General features: G+C 53.3%; 1 protein-coding gene across 1 annotated transcript in view; it reads left to right on the top strand.

The window, feature by feature from the left end:
* The window catches only part of SMOX (spermine oxidase), a 76,985-nt gene extending 65,253 nt beyond the window's left edge, over positions 1-11,732 (top strand). Inside the window, exons 5-7 of the mRNA XM_054172404.1 lie at positions 1,406-2,105; positions 10,018-10,178; positions 11,576-11,732. Of these exons, the coding sequence (XP_054028379.1) occupies positions 1,406-2,105; positions 10,018-10,178; positions 11,576-11,713 (999 nt within the window). The 3' untranslated portion in view covers positions 11,714-11,732. The remainder of the gene's footprint in view (positions 1-1,405; positions 2,106-10,017; positions 10,179-11,575) is intronic.
* The last annotated feature ends 2,603 nt before the right edge of the window (positions 11,733-14,335 follow it).

Raw genomic sequence — 14,335 nt, 5'->3', positions numbered from 1 at the left:
ACAGTGAGAACAGTCAGACATTGGAATCATCTCCCAAGGGAGGTGGTGGATTTTTTAGCAGAGGTTAATCTTTCCACTAAACATCCATCTTCATTTCCATCTTGCAGGCTTCTGTTTGGTATGTTCAGGTTCTGTGTCTCTAGTTGGTTGGGGTTTTGTTCCTATTTGGCTCTTCTGTCACATACTGATGCTCTTGTCTGCACTGAGCTGAAGGGGAACCAGTACAGAGAGGGTGGCTATCAGGAGGATGGAGACTCCCTTCTTACAAGGAGTCCCATGGAGAAGACAAGGGGTGGTGGGGACAAGTTACTGCTGGGCAGATTCTGATTGAACTCCAGAAGGAAACTGTTTGCCCATGAGAACAGTGAGACCTTGGAATCACCTCCCACTGCTTCCACTGCTTCCTCTACATTGGGCAGTTTTAAGCCTCAGCTTGACAGGCTGCTGGGCCAGCTCATTTCAACTAGACCATCACCTAGAAAGGTTGGACCAGGAACGTGTCCAGAGAAGGGCAACAAAGTTGGTGACGGGTTTGGAACACAAGCCTTATGAGGAGAGACTGAGGGAGCTGGGGTTGCTTAGCCTGGAGAAGAGGAGGCTCAGGGGTGACCTTATTGCTCTCTACAACTACCTGAAGGGAGGTCATAGCCACGTGGGGGTTGGTCTCTTCTCCCAGGCAACCAGCACCAGAACAAGAGGACACAGTCTCAAGCTGCACCAGGGGTGGTTTAGGCTGGATGTTAGGAAGGAGTTACACACAAGAGAGAGTGATTGCCCATTGGAATGTGCTGCCCGGGGAGGTGGTGGAGTCACCATCATTGGAGGTGTTCAGGAGGAGACTTGATAGGGTGCTTGGTGCCATGGTTTAGTTGATTAGGTGGTGTTGAATGATAGGTTGGATGCAATGATCTTGAAGGTCTCTTCCAACCTGGTCTATCCTACCCTACCCTACCCTACCCTACCCTACCCTACCCTACCCTACCCTACCCTACCCTACCCTACCCTACCCTACCCTACCCTACCATACCCTATCCTACTCTACTCTACTCTATTCCATTCCATTCCATCCCATCCCATCCCATCCCATCCCATCCCATCCCATCCCATCCCATCCCATCCCATCCCATTCCATCCCATCCCATCCCTATCCTATCCTATCCTATCCTATCCTATCCTATCCTATCCTATCCTATCCTATCCTATCCTATTCTATCCTATCCTATCCTATCCTATCCTATCCTATCCTATCCTATCCTATCCTATTCCATTCCATTCCATTCCATCCTATCCTATCCTTTCCTATCCTATCCTATCCTTGGGGTGCCTTGCAAGCTGGCATTGAGTCTGCACCGGGGTGAAACAAGTCGCTCCGTGGCAACGTTGCCTTTGTGTTGCTTTTGCTCAGGTCGAGAGTTGTGAGAGCAGCTCCCACAGCATGGATGAGGTCTCGCTCAGTGAGTTTGGGGAGTGGACCGAAATCCCCGGGGCTCATCACATCATCCCCTGCGGCTTCATAAAGGTCGTGGAGATTCTGGCTCGCTCCATCCCCGAGTCCGTCATTCAGCTCCGCAAGCCCGTCAAGTGCATCCACTGGAACCAGTCGGTCAGCAAGGAGATTGAGAGGGTGGCTGACCACAACAGCGACCTGCCCGAGGAGGACAAGGGCTCCGACGTCTTCGTGGAGTGCGAGGACTGCGAGTTCATCCCAGCTGACCACGTCATCGTGACCGTGTCCCTGGGAGTGCTGAAGAAGCGCCACGAGAGCCTCTTTCACCCCCGCCTGCCCGAGGAGAAGGCGCTGGCCATCGAGAAGCTGGGCATCAACACCACCGACAAGATCTTCCTGGAGTTCGAGGAGCCGTTCTGGAGCTCCGAGTGCAACAGCATCCAGTTTGTCTGGGAGGACGAGGCAGAAAGCGAGAGCTTGACTTACCCTGAGGAGCTGTGGTACAAGAAGATCTGCAGCTTCGACGTGCTGTACCCGCCGGAGCGGTACGGCTACGTGCTGAGCGGCTGGATCTGCGGAGAAGAGGCTTTGATCATGGAGAAGTGCGACGACGAGACCGTGGCGGAGACCTGCACCGAGATGCTGCGGAAGTTTACAGGTCAGCCACGCTCCGGTTCCTCTGGAGGGGGGGAGGAGCGGCAGAGCGGGGCCGGGGCGCGGGATAGGCGCCGGGAAGCGAGCGCGCGGCAGCGCTTCTCAGTCCCGTGGCGCCTGACGTCCCTTTGCCTCTGCTTCCACCTCCTGCCTGGGTGTGCCTGGCAGCTATTTATACAGAGGGGCTGGGAACCAGCTCAGGAAGTGGCGGGCAGAAGTGCTGGAGGATTCCACATCCTCCGCTTTATTTGGTCACAAATAGCTCTTCGGCAGCTGGAGCTGTTGGCCTCTGTACTCCCCAGGACTCACCGCCGCCGTGGAAAGCAGCAGAGCTCTTCTAGAGCCAGTGGAGTTGGACCTGGCTAGATCAGCTGAGATGTGGTGGCTGAATCACACCCCTGACTTGCCATTCGACATGAGAATCCATTGATCTTGAGAGTTCCCATCTTCACAGAGTCATAGAATGGGTTGGGTTGGAAGGGACTTTGAAGACCATCCAGTGGGCAGGGACCTCTCCCACTACACCAGTCCCTGTCCAGCCTGGTCTTGAACGCCTCCAGGGAGCAGGTTACACTTCTCTTGTCTCTTCAGGTTAAACCTGGGATCAGAAACTCCTAACAGAGCCACCAGAGCTGAGTCCTTGGTTCAGTTCTGTGGGTGCTGTGTTTCTGTTGGACCATGAACCCCTGGCTGCCCTGCAGCCTGCAGAGGAGTAGATGAACTGCTGGATGCTGGGCTCTGGGCAGCTCCTGCCTCCTGAGCTATTTGGCTTTGGGGGTGTTGGGTGTCCCTACAACGTCAGCAGACACACACCTCCTTTCCTCCTGACGTCAACAGGCCAACTGCTTCAACTATGCAGTGCAGCAGGAGGCTCTTCTCTTTCAGGCCAAGCTGTTCCCATGCTGATATCTCCCAGAGCAGATAAACAACCTTGGTTGTTGCAACTTTTCTTGCTTGAGGCCTCCTTTGGGGTTTTAAAAACACTTTGATTCCTTAGTGGGAATTTGGCTCTTTGGGTCTGTCTCAGTTTGGCACACTGGAACTCTCCCTCTTCCTTCTTGGGCTCCCTTGCTGCTGATATTGTTTGCATGTGTTGGATGTTCCTCTTCTCCTCCCAGGATGGAAAGCTGTTGGCAAGGGGTCACTGGTATGTGCTGCAGTTGCTGTTCCAGCTGATCCTGCACTTGGTCACTGTCCATCAGACTCTTCAGCAGTGTGAGCTTTACCTCAGCCTGCTTCTAATCTTGGCTTATCCAACCCTGGGGAATTTCAGATGGAATTTACCAGGGCCCTGCAATGAACATTGTGTGCAGAAGCTGGGGGGTGGCCTCTCAGCTGCTTGAAACTTATGAGCAAAGAAATCCTGTTCCTGGAGCACCCTTTGCACAAGGTGACCTGTTCCACTTTCTGCCCCCCAACACGTGTTTATTCCTAGAAGAGGTCTTTACAGACCTTGCAGGATGGCCTTGCTGAGGGAGCTGGGTTGATCCTGCCACCCTTGCTCCTGGTTTGCCCAGCAGGTTCACAGAGGCAGCAGATATCTCAAGGGTAATCTGGGCCAGGTGCCAGGCAGGCTGAAATAACAGCAGCATGCTCAGCTCTCTGTCCTCTCCACTCATCTGGCTTGCTGGAGGGTTAGTGGAGAGGGACAAAGCAGGCTCCTGTCTGTGATCTATTGGTAGTCATTTCTGAGAGTGACTGGACTGCTCTGCCCCAATTAGCTCCACCAACCCCAGCTGTGAAAGTGTTTCCCACTGCCCCACTTCATGGCAGTCAGCTCACAGAGTTGGGGAGCTAGGATTTCCTAAGCTCAGCAGAAAGAAAGACTCTGCCACAAGGTGCTTCAGACCTTCCAGACTTCACTTGGTGCTCTGTGGCAGCTTCTGAAGAAGCTTTTCTCCACTGAGTACAGAGAATCTTAGCTTCAGTAGTGGCAGTAGCTAGTGTGAGCTTTTAATAGTCACTTTGCCTTTTGTAGCTTTCATGTTCTGGGAATTAAATCCCCCACATTCCTATTTCTTACTCTTCTATGAAAGGATTAATGCATTGCCAGGTGGGGTCCCACCTTTGCCTGTGTTCTCCCAGCCCATTGCTCATGCAGGCTTTGGTTTGGCTTCAAAGGGTGTTACTCCAATGATAAAACCACCCTTTAAGTCTCTGTGTTTCTTCACACTGGGATTTTTCTCTCTGACAGGAGGTGATCTGTGACCTGAGTCATGTGCAGGCTGGTGCTGTGGATGAGAGTAGCCCTAAAGAAAGGGAGGACTTGGTGCTGCTGGTTGATGAGAAGCTCCCCATGAGCCAGCAGTGCTCTCATGCAGCCCAGCAGGCAGCTGTGTGCTGGGCTGCAGCCAGAGGAGTGTGGGCAGCAGGGCAAGAGAGGGGATTCTGCCCCTTGACTCTGCTCTGCTGAGACCCCACCTCCAATCCTGCCTCCAGTTCTGGTGTCCCCAGCATGAGAAAGACACAGAGCTGTTGGAGTGAGTCTAGAGGAGGCCACAAAGATGATCCAAGGGCTGGAGCAGCTCTGCTGTGAGGACAGGCTGAGGGAGCTGGGAGTGGTCAGCCTGGAGAAGAGAAGACTCTGGGGGGACCTTAGAACTGCTTTCCAGTACCTAAAAGGATCCTAAAGGAAGGCTGCAGAGGGTCTTTACCTAAGGGTATCTAGAAACAGGACAGGGGGGAATGGTTTGAAGCTGAGGGAGAGCAGGGTTGGAGTGGATCTTAGGAAGAAGTTCTTCAGTATGAGGGTGGTGAGACTCTGGCATAGGCTGCCCAGGAAGGTTGTGGATGCCCCCTCCCTGGAGATGTTCAACACCAGGTTGGATGAGGCCTTGAACAGCCCAGTCTAGTTGAGAGGTGTCCCTGCCCATGGCAGGGGGTTGGAGTAGATGCCTCTTAAGATCCTTTCCAACCTGACTAATTCTAGGATCTGGCTTTCCTGTGAGAAGCTCCCAGGGCTGTTCTAACCCAAGATCCACTGACCATTGCTGCTTTCCACAGCTGGAAGGCTGGAATCCAGTGTCTCTAGATCTGTTTAGATGGGATGCCTTGCTCTGGTTCCACTGCTGGCTAAGCTCTGTGTGTCTGAAGCCAGAAGGCAGTAACTGCAGACCTGCTCCCTTCTGAGGCTCTTGCTGATTGTCCCACTGTGGCTGGGGGTGCCCTGAGTTGCCCTCCCTGTCCCCCAGCTATTTGTCCAGAGAGGAACAGATCCCTTTTAGGTTCTGAGTCATATCTGCCAACCCCACATGTGTGCCTGAGGTACCCTAATGTCCCTCTGGCTGCTGTAGACACTAACACATGGGTGGTAACACAGATTTCATCTGGCCTTGATGGGATCTTGTGTACCCTGCTCTCAGGTAGGCAACTTAATGTGTCTGGGGCTGTGTGTGTTTGCAGGCTGTGTTTATCTGCTGGCCTCTGCCACGTTTTGATCTGGGTGCCAGTGGCTAGAAAGTGCTCCCAGTGAGCTCTGGGAAGCTGCCCAGGGGCCCTTGCTCCAGCTCAGCCTCCTGGTTGCCACAGCATCCTCCTGAAAGCAGGAGGGTTGATGTCATGATAATCCTGCCTCACCAGCAGCCCCACAACCAACAAATCTTGGTAGCCACACCTCCCAGGGTGTGAGTAAGGACAGAATTGCTTGAGGCCCGTGGAATTACCTTCCACAGCTTCACAAGTGGACCTCTGTGCCATCATGACAGCTGCCCTCCTGTTTTGGTGAAGGCTAAGATCCTTTTGTAGCCATTTTCTCTCTCTTGGACATTCCCACATCTGTAGTAACTGTGTACATGGGTCTGTGGGCAGAGGCTGATGTTTACCCATTTGTCTGAAAGCAGATGAAGAAGGGCCAATTAAATATGTCCCTTAAACCAGCTTGGCCCTCCAAGTGTTTGCAGTTTGCCTTGCAAACAAGAGTTCAGGGATCAGAGCTTGTGTTACTTGTTCCCTTCAGACCTTCAGCCAAAGCTCCTCCTCTCTGTCTGCAGCAGGACCTAAGGTCTCCTGCTTTGCCCTTGGAAACAGCTGCTCACATGACAAGGTGCAGGCCTGAGGGGGTGCAGGGGCACAGTAGTTGCATGGTGGACACTTGGATCATAGGATCAGAATTGGTTTGGTTGGAAGAGCCCTCAAAGGTCATCACATCCAACCTTCAACCAGCACCTCCCTGGACATGAAACCGTGGCCCAGCCTTCCAGCCCCAGGTCTCACCAGGACTCCACCACCCCCCTGGGCAGCCTGTTCCAGTCCCTCACCACTCTTGCAGCAAAGAATTTTTTCCTAATCTCCAACCCCAACCTCCTCTGGCACAATTTCAGGTCATTTCCTTTCCTTCTATCACCTGATACTAGGGAGAGGAGACCAACACCCACCTGGCTCCAAACTGCTTTCGGGGAGTTGTAGAGAGCCAGAAGGTCTCTCCTCACTCTCCTCCAGGCTGTATACCCCTCAGCTGCTCCTCACCAGCCCTGTTCTCCAGACCCTTCCCCAGCTTTGTTGCCCTAAGCTTGGGTCATGCTCCTATGATCTGAGGTGCTGGAGAGCCTTGGAGGAGCTTGGGAGAGCTGGTACATCTGCAGCACACAGCGTGGTGCTGGGTGGGGAGAGTGGCTTCAGCTGTGGGAGCTCTGCAGCTGCATTTTGATGGCCCCAGGCTCCTCAGCCCTGCTCCACGCTCAGGTGTGTCTGTGTGAAGCTCTGTGCCTCGTGATGCTCTGCAGTGTGCTCCCTTGGGCTGATTGTGCTGTGGCAAGAACAATTCCCTGGTGGGGAGGCTGCTGTTTACCTGCTTGTGTGCACAGCAGAAGGTCATCCCTGGGAAGCACCAGAGATGGACAAAGCTGTTGCTGCTACCAGTCTGAAGCATTGCTCTAGTAAATACTGCTGGGTTTCTCCACTTGCTGCTGGGGCTGGTGCCTCCAGGAGCTCTGTTGATAGCAAATGACAACCTCTGAGCAGATCTGGGCCCTTACCTGCAGGCTCACCAGCCCTCATCTCATTTCTTGCAGCTTGTGTTCCTCATGTTCATCAGCTTCCTATCTGCTTCTTGTTTTGAAAGTCTTCCCTGGGTAGCTTGATAGTGGAGCGTGAGAGAACGTTCCTGACCTGTAACAGTGTGACCAGCAGGACCAGGGAAGGGATTGTCCCCTTGTGCTCAGCACTGGGGAGGCCACAGCTGGGTTCAGTTTTGGGGGCCTCACCAAAAGAAGGACCTTGAGGTGCTGGAGCTTGTCCAGAGAAGGGCAACAAAGCTGGGGAAGGGTCTGGAGAACAGGGGTGGGGAGGAGCAGCTGAAGGAACTGGGGGTGTTCAGCCTGGAGAAAAGGAGGCTGAAGGGAGACCCCATTGCTCTCTACACCTCTCTGACAGGAGGCTGGAGTGAGGTGGGGGTTGGTCTCTTCTCCCTAGTAATAAGTGATAGGACAAGGGGAAATGTCCTGAAGTTGCACCAGGGGAGGTTTAGGATGGACAATACAAGAAACTTCTTGGCTGCAAGGGTTCTCCACCACAGGCACAGGCTCCTCAGGGAGGTGGTTGAATCCCCATCCCTAGAGGTGTTTCAAAGAGGGAGAGCCGTGCTGGAGGACATGGCTTAGCAGCAGCCTTGGTAGAGTTCCACCAATGGAGAATGGTTGGACTGGGTGATCTTCAAAGGCTTTTCCAGCCCAAGCAATTGTGTGATTCCATTCTATGGCTCTATAACCTGCCCCAGGCACAGAGGAGGCCCCACCAGCCCTCTGCAGAGAAATAAACACCCCTGCTGTGACTGCTTCTGGGTGGTGCAGCTTGGAGGCTGCCTGCTGCGGCCCTCCTTGGGGAGCTGTTGTGTGACAGCCTCCATGGTGTGTGTGCTCTCCTGGGTTTTCCCACAGCCCTTAAAAATAAACCATGATCACTTCCTTCCTCCATGCATCTGAGAGCTCCCTGTTCTCAGACTCCCTTGGGCTTGTCACTTCCAGCCCAGGCATTCCTGCTTTGAAGATTCCAGGAGGAGCATGCTGGAGAGGCTTTGTTGTGCTCAGCCCTTACTCCTGAAACAACACCCAGTTGTGGGCTGTGTGTGTTTGCAGGCTGTGTTTATCTGCTGGCCTCTGCCACGTTTTGATCTGGGTGCCAGTGGCTAGAAAGTGCTCCCAGTGAGCTCTGGGAAGCTGCCCAGGGGCCCTTGCTCCAGCTCAGCCTCCTGGTTGCCACAGCATCCTCCTGAGAGCAGGAGCTGAGCCAGGGAAGGAAGCAGCTCCTGTTCTGCAGGAGCTGAAGCAGGCTAAGCACACTGATGTGCTGCACAGCCAGGGGCAGGCACAGGAACTGTGCACCAAGTGGCAGTTTATCTTGCTGCTGCTTCAGGAGCTGAGCCTTGCCTGGTTGTGTGAGGTTGCCTCAAGGCTGGCTCACAGCTCTCCTGCAGAGGGACTTCATTGCAATTCTCCATGCCCAGCCTCCTCATTCCTCTCCCGCTGGCTCGGTCCAGAGAAGGGAAGAGACTCAGTTCTGTTGAATATTCCCCTGTTATGAAATCAGAGGCACAAATGAGGCCAAAAGATCATCAGCCCTTGAGGCTATCTGTTAACAGAATAAAGTGGTGATCTGCTGGAGAGAGGGAGAGAGAGAAAAAGAGAGAAGAGGGAGAGAGAGAAAAAGAGAGAAGAGGGAGAGAGAGAAAAAGAGAGAAGAGGGAGAGAGAGAAAAAGAGAGAAGAGGGAGAGAGAAGAAAGGAATTATATTACTGCATCCCACGACGGTTTGGGTCTGTGGAGGAAGGCTGCTGCCTTGCTGGCTGTGCTGTCCTCTGCTGGAGGAGGGGAGGGAGAGATAGAACAGAACAGAACAGAACAGAACAGAACAGAACAGAATAGAATAGAATAGAATAGAATAGAATAGAATAGAATAGAATAGAATAGAATAGAATAGAATTAGCCAGGTTGGAAAAGACCTTTGAGATCATCAAGTCCAACCTATCACCCAACACCATCTAATCAACTAAACCATGGCACCAAGTGACTCATTCAGGCTCTTCCTAAACACCTCCAGGGATGGTGACTCCACCACCTCCCTGGGCAGCACATTCCAGTGGCCAATCTCTCTTGCTGGGAAGAATTTCTTTCTGACATCCAGCCTGAACTTTACAGCTTGAGACTGTGTCCTCTTGTTCTGGTGCTGCTTGCCTGGGAGAAGAGACCAACCCCCACCTGGCTACAACCTCCCTTCAGGTAGTTGGAGACAGCAGAAGGTCTCCCCTGAGCCTCCTCTTCTCCAGGCTAAGCAACCCCAGCTCCCTCAGCCTCTCCTCGTAGGGCTTGTGCTTGAGGCCTCTCCCCAGCCTTGCTGCTCTTCTCTGGACACGTTCAAGTGTCTCAATGTCCTTCTTATCTACACCAATGAATCAATCAAGTTCACAGTCCATTCTGGATGTCCTCAGATGTTGATAGAATAGAATAGAATAGAATAGAATAGAATAGAATAGAATAGAATAGAATAGAATAGACCAGACCAGGTTGGAAGAGACCTTCAAGAGGTCTGTGGAGACAGGTTGGACTCAATGATCCTTGGGGTCTCTTCCAACCTTAGTTATACTGTGATACTGTGATAGTCTCAAGCTGTGCCAGGGGAAATTTAGGCTGGAGGTAAGGAGAAAGTTCTTCCCAGAGAGAGTTGTTAGTCATTGGAATGTGCTGCCCAGGGAGGTGGTGGAGTCACCATCCCTGGAGGTGTTCAAGAGGGGATTGGATGTGGCACTTGGTGCCATGGTTTAGTCATGAGGTGTTGGGTGACAGGTTGGACTCGATGATCTCTGAGACCTTTTCCAACCTCATTGATTCTGTGGTTCAGCAGTCCCAAACCCAGGCCCCAAGCAAAGAGAAAGCTGCCACACAGTCAGGCTCTCACTTTTCTGCCTTCTCCTCTGCTCCACGCAGGGAACCCAAACATTCCGAAGCCTCGGCGGATCCTGCGCTCCTCCTGGGGCAGCAACCCCAACTTCCGCGGCTCCTACTCCTACACCCAGGTTGGCTCCAGCGGGGCCGACGTGGAGAAGCTCGCCAAGCCGCTGCCCTACGCCCAGAGCTCCAAGACCCGGGTGAGTGTGGGCCGCGGGGCTGCCGCGCCGGCACGGGCGCACGGCGCCGCCCGGAAGGGACGGCCTCCCGGCTGCACCTCCGGCAGGCTGTGCTCCAGGGGCTTGGTACATGCCCCTCTGAAGGGCTGATGTGGGGAGGATCTTCCCCTCTGTGCTTGGAATCCCAGCACCCAGGGGGATTCCCGGCTCTCTGGAATCATAGAATCAATAAGGGTGGAAAAGACCTCAGAGATCAGCAAGTCCAACCTATTACCTAACACCTAACGCCTCCTGACAACTAAACCATGGCTTTTGTGCCTCTGTGCTCAGCACTGGTTAGGCCACACCTGGAGTCCTGTGTCCTGTTCTGGGCCCCTCAGTTTAAGAAGGACATTGAGACTCTTAAACGTGTCCAGAGAAGGGCAACAAGGCTGGGGAGGGGTCTGGAGCACAGCCCTGTGAGGAGAGGCTGAGGGAGCTGGGGTTGCTCAGCCTGGAGAAGAGGAGGCTCAGGGGAGACCTCATTGCTCTCTACAGCTACCTGAAGGGAGTCACCCAACACCTCATGAATACTAAACCACGGCACCAAGTGCCACATCCAAGCCTTTTTGAACACCTCCAGGGATGGTGACTCCACCACCTCCCTGGGCAGCACATTCCAATGGCCAATCTCTCTTTCTGGGAAGAACTTTATCCTCACCTCCAGCCTAAACCTTCTCTGGCACAGCTTGAGACTGTGTCCTCTTGTTCTGGTGCTGGTTGCTGTGCTGCCCAGAGAGGTGGTGGAGTCACCATCCCTGGAGGTGTTTAGGAAGAGACTTGATGGGGTGCTTGGTGCCATGGTTTAGTTGATTAGATGGTGTTGGGTGATAGGTTGGACTTGATGATCTTGAAGGTCTTTTCCAACCTGGTTAATTCTATTCTATTCTATTCTATTCTATTCTATGCTATGCTATGCTATGCTATGCTATGCTATGCTATCCTATGCTATCCTATCCTACTCTACTCTACCCTGCCCTGCTCTGCCCTGCCCTGCCCTGCCCTACCCTACCCTACCCTACCCTACCCTACCCTACCCTACCCTACCCTACCCTACCCTATCCTATCATGCCCTACCCTACCCTACCCTACCCTACCCTATCCTATCCTATCATGCCCTACCCTACCCTACCCTACCCTACCCTACCCTACCCTACCCTACCCTACCCTACCCTACCCTATCCTATCATGCCCTACCCTATCCTGCCCTACCCTACCCTATCCTATCCTACCCTACCCTATCCTACCCTATCCTATCCTATCCTACCCACTGCTGCCAGCTCATGGGGAGCTGGGAGAGCACAGAAACATTTGTCTCCTGCTGGCATCTGCTGTCCAAGCAGGCTCTGCTGAGCAGCTGTGCTGTTCTTTGCCCCCAGCCCATGCAGGTGCTGTTCTCTGGGGAGGCCACTCACAGGAAGTATTACTCCACCACCCACGGTGCTGTGCTGTCTGGGCAGAGGGAGGCCGCTCACCTCATCGAGATGTACCAGGACCTCCTGCAGGGCTGCAACTGAAGGACCCAGTGGTTGCCACCACCACCACTACCCCCAACCCCCACACCTGGGACAGGTGTGTGTGTGGAGGAGCTCTTTTCTGTCTGATTTCTAGTTCAGTTCAGAGCAGAACAGCTTTTGTCTTGGGTTTGTTGTTCCTTTCTTTTCTATTCAACAACAACAACTGAGGCTAACTGTTATCAACCCCTTAGTCTGCCACAGCTTCACTCCTGTGTGATGTCCTGCTCATGGGGAAGGGTGCTCCTGCTGGGTTTTCCTTTGGGTCTGGGAAATGGTTTCTTTGTCACTGGAATTCCCACTTCCCTTCCTTTTTGTGTTCCCCTCCTTTTCTGTCTTGTAAGTGCCTTCTTCTAGATTGGAATAAATGTTGTAATAAAAAAAGCCTTGGGAGCCTCCTGAAGACTTTGCTCAGTGTCTTGCAGCTCTTCCATGCAGCAGGCTGCAAACAGAGGTCTGCACACACATGACACGATGGCTTGGCTTGGAAAGGGCCTTTCAAGGTCATCTAGAGCAGCTCCACTGCAGTCAGCAGGGACATCTGCAGCTAGAGCAGGTTGCTCAGAGCCACAACCTACCTGGCCTGGGATGGGTCCAGCCATGGGGAAGGAAGGAGGAAGTTCTTCCCCATCAGAGTGGTGAAGCCCTGGAATGGGTTGTCCAGGGAGGTGGTTGAGGCTGTATCCCTGGAGGTGTTTAAGCCCAGGCTGGATGAGGCTCTGGCCAGCCTGATGTAGTGTGGGGTGTCCCTGCCCATGGCAGGGGGGTTGGAACTAGATGATCCTGGTGGTCCCTTCCAATCCTGACTGATACTATACTACTATGATACATGGGGCATCTCCCACCTCTCTGGGAAACCTGGGACAGGGTCTCACCACCCTCAGCATAAACCAGCTCTTCCTTCTCTCCATTGTGAACCTCCCTCCTTTAGCTTTAAACCATCACCCCTTGTCCTGTCATGACAGTCCCCAATAAAAAGTCCCTCCTCATCCTTCCTGTAGTCCCCTTCAAGTACTGAAAGGCCACCAGAAGGTCTCCCTGGAGTCTCCTCCAGGCTGAACAACTCCAACTCTCTCAGCCTGACCTCACAGCAGAGGGCTTCCAGCCCCCCCCCAACATTGCTGTGGCCTCCTCTGGCCCTGCTCCAACAGGTCCCTGTCTGTGCTGTGCTGAGCACTCCAGAGCTTCAGAGAGGCCTCAGGGACGAGATGCCAGTGCTGCTGAACTGGGAAAAGACTAAACAGCAGTGCCCAGGATAAGGAATATCTGCCAAGGTCGGTTCTGAGTCTGCCAGCTCCTCCTTGTGTGAGCTGGAGAGTGTTTCTTCAGCTGCAGAGCCCCTCTGGCAGTGACACCTCTGAGAGTGCCCAGGTAGAACTGCTTGAAAATGCATTTAAAAGTGCTTGGGATAAACAGTGACAGAACTGATGAAAAGAGAAAAGCTGACAAAAAAGGTTTGGCAATTAACTGAATCATGGAACCATGAACCATGGAATTACACAGGTTGGAAAAGACCTTCAGGATCAGCCAGTCCAACCATTATCCAACTCCACTGAGGGTGGTGCTAAACCATGTCCCTCAGCACCACATCAAGCCCTCCAGGGGTGGGGTCTCCATCACTGCCCTGGGCAGCCTGGTCCAGGGCTTGACAACCCTTTTGGGGAAGAAATTGTTCCTCATGTCCAGCCTAAACCTCTCCTGGGGCAACTTGAGGCTGTTTTCTCTTTTCTTCAAGTTGCACCAGGTTGGAGAAGAGAGCAACCCCCACCTGGCTCCAACCTTTTCTCAGGGACTTGTAGAATAGAAGAGAATAGAATTAACCAGGTTGGAAAAGACCTTTGAGATCATCAAGTCCAACCTATCACCCAACACCATCTGATCAACTAAACCATGGCACCAAGCACCCCATCCAGTCTCTTCTTAAACACCTCCAGTGATGGTGACTCCACCACCTCTCTGAGCAGCACATTCCAATGGGCAATCTCTCTTTCTGGGAAGGATTTCTTCCTAACATCCAGCCTGAACCTCCCCTGGCACAGCTTGAGACTGTGTCCTCTTGTTCTGGTGCTGGTTGCCTGGGAGAAGAGACCAACCCCCAGCTGGCTCCAACCTCCCTTCAGGGAGCTGCAGAGAGCAAGAAGGTCTCCCCTGAGCCTCCTCCAGGCTAAGCAACCCCAGCTCCCTCCTCAGCCTCCTTCTCTGCAGGATGAGCAAGCCCTGTTCTCTCAGCTGCTGCTCACAAGAAAGAAGCCACGAAGATGCTGAAGAGCCTGGAGCATCTCTGTGAGGGGGAAAGGCTGAGAGCCCTGAGGCTGTTGAGCCTGGAGAAGAGCAACCTGAGAGGGGATCTGATCACTGCTCAGCAAGAGATAAAGGGTTGAGTGAGGGCAGGGTGAGAGGATGGGGCCAGATTCTTTTCAAGTGGTGCCCAGCGACAGGACAAGAGGCAATGGCCACAAGTTAGAACAGAGGAGGCTCCACCTAAACATGAAAGAACAACTTGAATCTGAAGTTGCTGGAGCCCTGGAGCAGGCTGCCCAGAGAGGTGGTGGAGTCTGCTTTCCTGGAGAGCAAACAGGAGGACATTGTGATACTGGGCGAGCTCCTGTGGGTGCCCCTGCTGTA

Source organism: Dryobates pubescens, chromosome 23 (genome assembly GCF_014839835.1).
Source record: "Dryobates pubescens isolate bDryPub1 chromosome 23, bDryPub1.pri, whole genome shotgun sequence".
Taxonomy (NCBI): Eukaryota; Metazoa; Chordata; class Aves; order Piciformes; family Picidae; genus Dryobates; species Dryobates pubescens.
This window is presented reverse-complemented; position numbering and strand designations above follow the sequence as displayed.